Source organism: Microcebus murinus, chromosome 15 (genome assembly GCF_040939455.1).
Source record: "Microcebus murinus isolate Inina chromosome 15, M.murinus_Inina_mat1.0, whole genome shotgun sequence".
Lineage (NCBI taxonomy): Eukaryota > Metazoa > Chordata > Mammalia > Primates > Cheirogaleidae > Microcebus > Microcebus murinus.
The window spans coordinates 3,677,888-3,687,076 of NC_134118.1; the positions used below are offsets into that span (position 1 = coordinate 3,677,888).

General features: G+C 49.4%; 1 protein-coding gene across 4 annotated transcripts in view; it reads right to left on the reverse strand.

Moving 5' to 3' along the window:
- The window catches only part of SLC22A23 (solute carrier family 22 member 23), a 163,814-nt gene extending 157,917 nt beyond the window's left edge, over positions 1-5,897 (reverse strand). Inside the window, exon 1 of one of the 4 annotated variants that reach the window (XM_076010437.1) lies at positions 4,749-5,874. In XM_076010437.1, coding sequence (XP_075866552.1) covers positions 4,749-5,399 — 651 coding nt within the window. In that variant the 5' untranslated portion in view covers positions 5,400-5,874. Of the gene's footprint in view, positions 1-4,748 lie in introns of all 4 variants that reach the window. The other 3 variants (XM_012768404.2, XM_076010438.1, XM_076010439.1) reach the window with 3 other exon arrangements.
- Between the last annotated feature and the right edge of the window lie 3,292 nt (positions 5,898-9,189).

The following is a 9,189-nucleotide window of genomic DNA, read 5'->3' on the forward strand; positions in this document are numbered from 1 at the left end:
GAGGATAGCTTGAGCCCAGGAGTCAAGGTTACACTGAGTTATGATGACACCACTGACCACTGTACTCTAGCCTGGGTGACAGAGTGAGACCCTGTCTCTAAAAAAAAAAAACAAACAAACAAACAAAAAAGGGTGAAAGCTAGTTCTTAGGCTAGGATCATAGAACCGTGGGCTATTTTTTAAAAATACTATTAGTGTAATTATTTTTAGTAATAATTAAATTATACTGGAGTCACTTTATATAACTTCTAGTCTTTAGCCCTAAAAAAAGCATACAAGTTACTTTCTAGGATATTTAAATAATTTTCAGGATAAAATTCAGAAATCTTTGTGAATTAATGAGAATAGATGAAATAGTATCAGAAGATTGGAGATGGACAAACATCCTAAACTTCAAATACAGAAAAAACATAGGGCTTGGAAAGTTTAGCTGCATTGATTATTGGCAAAACTCTACCGATTATTCGGGAGAGTGGTGAGCATTAGAAACCAACAAGGATTCACTCAGAAAAATGCAGGGTAAACTATGCAAATTATTTTTAAGTCTGTGGAGTTGGATTTTTTTAACATCGACTGAAATCCCAAATGTGTGTGAGGATTTGGGCTGCACGGGAGACGCCGTGGAAGACAGAAGCCTCCTGAGCAGGCCCCGCCTGCTCCTTCTCTCCACCCTGCAGCCTGCTCTCGGCCCGCTCTTATGAATCTGTTTGATTTTTCTCTTCAGGAAAACACTGACAATACCTTTCAACAGAGCTGGGAGATAAATTACAAAGCTACAAAAGTCATCACGAAGTAGAATATGGATGGTCTCTGACCTACAGGGGTTGAACTTAACAATTTTTCCACTTTATGATGGTACAAAAGTATACCTTGAGTACCCATACAGCCATTCTGTTTTTCACTGTTTGTATAGGGTTCAATAAATTGCACAAGATATTCAACACAGTATCATAGAATAGGCTTTGTGTTAGATGATTATGCCCAACTGTAGGCTAACGTAAGCGCTCTGAGCATGTTTAATGTAGGCTAGGCTATGCTATGATGCTCAGCAGGTTAGGCAGATTAAATGCATTTTTTACTTATAATATTTTCAATTTATAATGGGTTTACTGGACATAACCCAATCATCAGTTGAGGAGAATCTGTACCTGGTTTCTGTGCAGAACACCTAGTCTACACCTAGTGAAAAGTGTGTTCGCTAATTTAATATCCATGATATTGACTAGTGTTAAGACTGGCCTTGGGTTATTTTTCTTAATAAAAGAAAATAACGTATGCGGAAATGTTCTGAAAACTATAAGGGGCTGCACAAGAGAAAGGTAGTATTATTGTTATGATTTTGAAGGCACTGCAGATTCTGTGATGCAAATTCTGGTATAGATAACAAATGCCAAGGACCAAGGCAAAAAATAAAAACAAAAAGGATCCTAACAGGAGAAATATAAAAACTCAAAAACCATTAAGATGAAACCTCTGTTGCATGTCACACTACACGAGCCAAAAGATGCAGAAAGCCCCGACTTAATATAATCCCATGAAGATGATGTGGTGGTTTGGTGACTATGGTCTGGAGACAGAAGTATGTCATGTCTACTGAAAGTCTTAAGGCATCACCTGGAGGCTCAGTAGGGGGAGGACAGTATCCACCTGCCCCCTCTTGGGGTGAGAACGACAAGGGCTGTGGGGTTGCATTCTGGGTGTCATGCTTGAGAGACACAAGCCAAGCGGAGTAATCAGTACAGCAAAGTCTGGCACACACAGAAGAGCTAAAGTATCGTAGGTTTTTCAGCCAGTAAAGAAACTTATTGAAAACGCATAAATGAATAAAAACAATCATTCTGAGAAGCAAGCTGCACAAACAGGCATGAGATAACCTGAGTTTTATTCGCCAAAAAAGAGTGTGTCCCTGTGAGGCCGAGAACTGTAGGGTAGGTCAGCTGCCTGGCTAACAGCACTTGCGTCCGTGCGCGAGCGTCCAAGCTGAGGGTAACTGCGGGCCAGGGACATTCAGGAGGGGACAGAGGCTTGTCAGCACCAAGATCCCTTTTAGCTGTGATAACCTGGGCTTCTAACCGGCTTGGCAGTTTTGCAAGTGTAGGCAGGTGCTAGGACAGCCACAACTAAATGAGAAGAGGCCCAAAACTGTGCTTAGCTGCTCTTTTGTCTCCACCTCCCCACCTAGCACCTAGGGACAGAACAGACATAGATTGTAGGTGCACCCACATGCTAACGGATACATGCTGAACCACTAAGACACTGCGTGAGGCTTCTTTGCAAGGGGCAGACTGCAGTATGCAGCAGGGAAGAGGGTAAAAGAGGCAGCTTCTCAGACCCTGAACTTTGATCCACAGTCAGAAGGTGAAACCTTCTTCCATTTCTGCTTCTACTTCGGAACAAAGCTGACAAGCACGTGACCCCTAGAACTCCTGTGCTCATCATAGTATACATTCCGCATTTGTACGTCTGATACAGTATCCAACGTACACAGCCAGCATAGGAAAAAGTCTGCCTTCAAACACAAATGTGCCAAAATGTGCTTGAAAAGCTCTTTAAAGCATTCGTTACATGCTTAAAACACAGAGAACACTGTGGAAGGTAGTCATTTATTTGGATATTTTTTGTCTGTTAAAATCAGTATGTCCTTTCTAGTCTTTATGGTATATAAAACAAATGTGTCTCTAATTATTGTTCCCAGGCCTTCCCCTCTCAGTCTCACCAGGTAACTGCAACATGTCATCAAGCACCCCCCAAAACATGCCACGAGGATTAGTGTGTCTGCACCCCTTTTGAGTGCTAATTTAGAAAAACTGTCCCGCTCTCCAATATGCCTCCATAATCTGTTTTCAAGAACTATTTTTGTTCTCTCCTCCCACCATGCCTGGGAGAGTGTGAATAGCCGTTTCCTGGGTCCCCACCGCTAAGGTATGAAGGATAGTCTCTCCCACCTCCTAACTTTCAAGTTCACCTCCCCTTTCACCTGGGAATGGACCACTCTTTACATACGCTCACTTTGATCCATTATTCTTCCTCTGCTGTAGAATGGGGCTTAGCATACTTGAAAATGTTGCCAAATCCTCAGTCTGCCAGACATACATAGTGATTTACATAGTCATTGTTCTTAATTTTTCTGTGCTGCTAAACCAAAAAGAAATAGTGCCCTCCATGGATGGAAAACAGTCACAGAAACACCTTTGGGAAAGAGAGGCCCTCTGGGGTGGGGGGTCAAAGTGAGCCAACAAGCTATAAGGATCTTCCCTATTACCTTGTAGCTAAACCAGACAGTTCCCACAGGACAGAGCATTTTGGGCCAGGTTGGTGCAAGATTAAAACAATGGTTATGATGATGTAAGAGTTTCATCTTACACATTCGTGAGCTACAACCATTTACCAACACACTTTTAGGGGGTGGGAATATATATGCATTGCCTATTATAAACTATGAATTTCATTCTCACATTTAGACAAAGCATCTAAAACTCTGCCCAGAATTGTCCAGAAAATGGGGGAGGGGCAGTCTACATTTACTTTGAAATGTGAATTATTTAAAACATACAAGAGGCAAACATACAAATTGCTTGATGAGCTGGCATATGATATCTCTTGTATGTTAAGAAAGTCATAAAATTATAGCTGTACCTGCGGCCTCCAGGCCACATGCAGCCCTCCATATCCAAAGGACTTGTTAAAAGGATTTGTTGTGTGAAATTTGGATTCGGTCAAAAGGCCGCACTCAAGGATCCAGAAGGCCACATGTGGGCCCAAGGCCACAGGTTCCCCACCCCTGGTAGGGCACTGATTGTCCACCATTGCCCACTCTCGGTGTTTAGGCCTCCACACATCTCTCACAAAACACTCCTGCCACATTTCGCATATTGCAATCCCCTCTGCAAGGGGAGCCACCTGGACTCAGAGGGCAAAGTGGACGTCTGGCTAAAGCTACTCAGCCCAGAGCAACTGCTGTGCAAGAGCAGTGGTGGCCCCAGAATATTCTGTGTCCTTCCTATACTCCGGTGATGTTTACTAAAGTCCTTAGAAAACACCGGAGGGAACACTGGGGTGACAAAGTCTAAAGTCAAATATCTTTAGAGAGAACTGTGCACTGGGAAGGCGAGCATATTTTCAAAGGCTCTTTGCTTCTCTGGCTATCATTTCAGTTCTTTAGTCCAAACCAAGCGCAGGGCGTCTGAGGTTTGCCAGAAAGAGGAAGATCTCGGAATGGGACGCTATTTTCATGCTATTTCTTTGTGGGAGACACAGGGACAACTAACCAGGCAGGAGGACAGCCTGGTTTGGGCTCCAGCTGGCAGACCTTGCAGGAGGCGGCGAGTCCTCCAGAGAGCTGGCGACAGGTCAGCAGCGGCCTCACCCCGGCAGGAGGGGGAGAGTTGTTCAATCTTTTTGGGGGCAGGGGCGCTCTTCTCCTAGGTGTACTGGGACGAGAGTTTGGGTGCAAACGAGGAGAGGCTATGGCGTTCCCGGAGGGCGGGGATGTAGTGTCACTGCAGAAGGCGGCAAAAACCCTCGCTTCACACCCAAATGAACGCACTTTTGGGGACGAAGAAAAATAAGCCCATGCGGGACGCATATACACACAGACTACCACCACTTTGGGGACTTCAGGTCCCCCGATGGCTAAGGCTTGGACCTCGGTCTGCATGGAGAGGGACGGAGGGAAGGGCGGAGGCAATCCGGGTGGGGTGCGGGAGCTCGCGAGAAGGACGCGGGACCAGGGCGGTCGCGGCCCTTACCTTGCTGACCACGTTCTGGACAAGGCCAGTGCGGATGCCATAGTCCCATGCGTGGCAGTCGCAGTCGGAGGCGTTGTCCCCCTTGTCCGGAGGGGATGGCAGGGGTGGCGTGTCGCCCCCATTGGCGCCACTGCTGTTGCTTCGGTTGCCCGGGGCCCCCCAGGCTGCAGTGGAGAAGGGGGTGGTCGGGGAGCTGGTCCAGTTGCCCACGTCGCCCCACCTGCCGCTGCCGATGACCCCAGCCAGCTCGGCGCCTTTGCCAGCCCCGCGGCACCAGAAGTTGGGCTGGTCCAGGAGGAACGAGTCCGAGAACTGGCTGAAGCCGATGAACAGCGCCGGGATCCAGGTTAGTAGCACGAGGGTCTTCTGGTAGCCCCCGCCCAGGCCCCCGAGGAAAGGCAGCACCGACCCGTCGTAGTCCAGCAGCAAGAGGCTCGGGGCCGCCGCCGCCGAGCAGCAGCTCGAGTGCGGGCCGCCGCCGGGATGCAGTGGGGGCAGCGGCTGGATCTCCGCGCCGCCGGAGCCAGCGCGTCCCCCGAGGGGCGCCGAGGCCGCCGCGTCCCCGGGCGGCAGGGAGCCGTTCTCCTCGGCTGGGGCCGGCTGCCGCCCGGGCCCGCCGCCCGCCGCCTCGCGCCGCCGGTCTATCGCCATGGTCCGGGCCCGCGGCGCCCGCAGAGGCGCATAGAGCGCGGCGCAGGCTCCGCGGGCGCCCGGGGCAGAGCGCGCCGGGCCGGGCGCCCGCCGCCGCCGCCGGGGAGGGCCCGCGGCTACAGAGAGAGCGCTCGGGGCTCGCGGTGCGTCAGGCCGCCCCCATGTCACCAGCTGGACCCCGCGCCCCGGGCGCTGCGGCCCCGCTCGGGCGCCGGGCAGAGGCCGGCCGGGCCCTCAGCTGCCGCGGCTCATCGGCTCCGCGGCCCGGGCGCCGGCGGCCAAGCCTATCGCTCTCCTCTGCTCCGCGCCAGCCGCGGGTGGTGGAGGAGCCGGCGCCGCACCCGGCCCGCGCCCTTGCTGGCGGCTCGGGGCCCTGCGGGTGGCGGTGCGGGTGGCGCGGGCAGCGGCTGTATTTATCCGACTTCGGGCGCCTCCCGGAAACCGCGAGCTCGGGACCCAGCCTGCCGAGCCGGCCGCGCTCTCCGGCCGCGCTCTCGGGCTCCTGGAGCCTCCCTCCTCCTCCTCCCTGCCCCCCGGCCCGCCCCCTCTCCCCCCCGCCGAGGTGGAGGTAACCACGGCACCTGCTGCGCTCGGCTCCTGCGCGCGAGCGCCCCCTCCAGCCGGGACGTGCCGCGGCCGCCTGGATCCACGGGAGGAGGGCGGGGGAAACCGGACACCCGGGGCCCGCCTGGCTGGAGGAGACCCTGCGGGTCCCGGCTCCTCGCCGGGCAGGGCGAGGGACGAGGAGGCGCTCGGAGCAGGGGGCGCGGGCCAGCGGGGGTTCCCGGGGGAGTCGGCGCGCGCTGGGAGCGTGTGGACAGGGTCGTCCTCGAAGCTCGGCTTACGCAGCCGCGCGGGGCCCCCACCCCACCCGCGTGTGTCGTGTCTCCGTGACCTCTGTCGCCTTAGAGGTGTCCACCCGCTCAGCTGCCCGCACCCCACTCCCAGTCCTGAGCCCGAGGGTCTCCGGCCTTCGGAAACAGCCGGCTGCCCTATTTCGAGGCTCAGATAAGGTTGATTTTTGTGTCGACAGAGCAGGGTCAAGGAGGCGCATTTGCCAATTTCAGGTCTCCAGTCTCCCGCAGCGCCAGGTCACCCGACAGACTGCAGCACCCACTCCCAAAGCGCCGCTTCCTCCCCCACTCCAAAGTGAATGCGATATACGCACAATGCTAGGAGGATATATCTCCAACCCGAGTTACATACACACATTATAAGCGTGATGGCATTCCCCAGCCCCTCCCCAAGATCTTGAATTCACGTTTGGAACGCCTTGTGCACAGGCGCACACATCTACATTCTCGCACAAGAAGACAAACCTCTCCCTCCTTTTCCCTGCTCCAGCGCCGGCCGTGCCCAGCCAGCGCTATATAAATAACACCCGCCCTGCGGCAAACGGCTGCATTAGCATATTTCCTCCCGCACCGGAGCCGGCCCCCAGAGAATTGCGCGGAACCTTTCACCCCAGCGTCCCCACATGCTGGAGAGATTTCATATTCTGAGAAGTTTATTAATGGAAGTCTTAAATGGATCAATCCATTTCTAGTCTTATTTGGGGCCAAAAAGAAATAAGAAAGAAATGGTTTTGCTTTCCAAAAGAATATACTCTAAGCTAAATATACTGAATGTATTCCTTTGCATTTCAATTATTTGCTCAGCTAACCGCTGTATAATTTAGTGGAATAAATTTTTACCTGCAGTTCAATGTTATGGGCAACATGTGCTTACTACATAAAACGCTGGCACATGGGGGAGAACTGTTTCTGAAAGCTACCAGTGAGTCGGGCGCTGGGGGACAGGGGGTTGAGGACTTTCCTGCTTGGCTGAGGAGGGGAGATTAGATAACAATAGGCGGAAGGGGCCCAAAAGGGCTGTAGAAAACAACAAACCTCTGAGAAATGGGTCCCCAAACCTGCACATATTTAAAGAGCTTTTGGGGGTGATCGTGAATATCGTGTATGAGCTAATGATTTTTTCCAACTTCACAGTATTTATTAGCTTAACTTTTCCTTCCTTCTTCTCTCCTCATTTGAAGAGATAATGCATGTTAAATACTGACTCCATGCCTAAGGTAGAGTAAGTGTTCAATGAATGTCAGCAATTTATTATTATTCCTACTCTGGCTGTTTTATACAATCTGCATTTCTCCTTCTGAATTTAAATGAAGCTTTAGAGATTTCATTTATTTCCTCTTTAACAGCTGACTTTTCTAGAAGAGGTCTGCTTTGTGTTTGGCTCTGCTTTATTTGCCCATGGTCACAAGGATCCATTTGTTTTCTTATTTAAGAGAGAGAAAGAGAGAGAGAGAGACTGGATCTGACTGTGTTGCCCAGGCTGGTCTCAAACTCCCAGGCTCAAAAGATCCTCCCAACTCAGCTCTAAGGTAGCTGGGATTACAGGCATGAGTCTCCTGGCTCATATAACTCACTGGAAAAACAAGCATTGCCATTGACCTTAATGGCCATTCTAATCAGAATAACAATCATAGTGAACTTTTCAGAATTAGCTTTCAAATTCACACTCTCACTCAATCCTCATTTTCAATGCCCCAAGAGGTGGGCTTTCTAGATTAAGCAGGAGGATTAGGTGACTGAGTATCAAATCAAAGAGTTGACCTACAGCAAAGCTAAACAGCTGGCTTGGAACCTTTTTTGACTCGACATTCCAGGGTTCCTACATTTCATCGTACAGTGGCTGATTACAAAATCATAGGAAAGAGTTTAAAAAGATATTTGTTAATGTGCATTTTTAGGTGGGAGAAGCTCTGGCCTCAGGAAAGGATCTTCATTGTGAAAATGTTATTAGTCTTTGTTCCCAAAATATAATTAAAAATCCTCAAATGGTATATTCTCAGAATTTGGGGACACACTGGAAAATGGTACCCTCTAAAACTGAAGCTAAAAGGAATCAACATAAAATGTTTGGAATTAACCATCTGCAGCACTGACCCAGGCATTGTAATTAAGTTGTTGATTAGATTAGCAGTTTCCCTAAATCCCTCTTGGATTGACATTTGCACCAAATGTAGTCGAGAAGATTAAAATGTAACTAATTTAAAATAAACTGGCTTTCAATTTCTTAAAACATACCATGAGTGACCTTATAACGGGAAAAAAAGGAGTAAAGAGGAAGAATTTGACGCTCTGACAGCCTCTGAGGTGAGATTTTAGGTCCCCCAGCTAGTATAGGGAAGCCAACCAGACACCTGCTATCAAATAACCCTTTCTAACTTTCTGCGAGGTAGTTATTGTTACCTGCTATTTTTCTTGTTTATTTATTTACTACCTCGCACCTCTGTAATGTAAGCACCTGAGTACCTTTTACTCAGCTCTTTCCTTGGTGGCCAAAACAGTACCTGGCACATGCAAGATACTCATTACCGATTTGCCGAATAAATGAATGTACCAAGTTATCACTTGACAATACTATCTATTAAGATCATACAACTTTGTTTACTTTGATTCTTAAGTCACCAAGCAACCTTTCATATTTATTTAATCTCTCAGATATAGTGCTCAGATCAGTCAACGTGAGAATTCAAATGAATTTGGTAACTATGTTTCTTATTGTAAGATTGTGGTTACTGGGTTAGCTCCCCAAATGAACTTCTTGTGGGTACTAGGCCAAATGCAGCTCACAGACCATAGGCAAATGTTTTCAGAAACATAACTGCTAACATTTCAAAATTGGGAGTTAGAGCATTTAGGGGGGAAAATGTGTTTTGAGTTTCTCTTAACATTGCAGAAGCCCTGGTCCTTTTGTGTTCCCATGTTTGTGGGCCATACTTTCT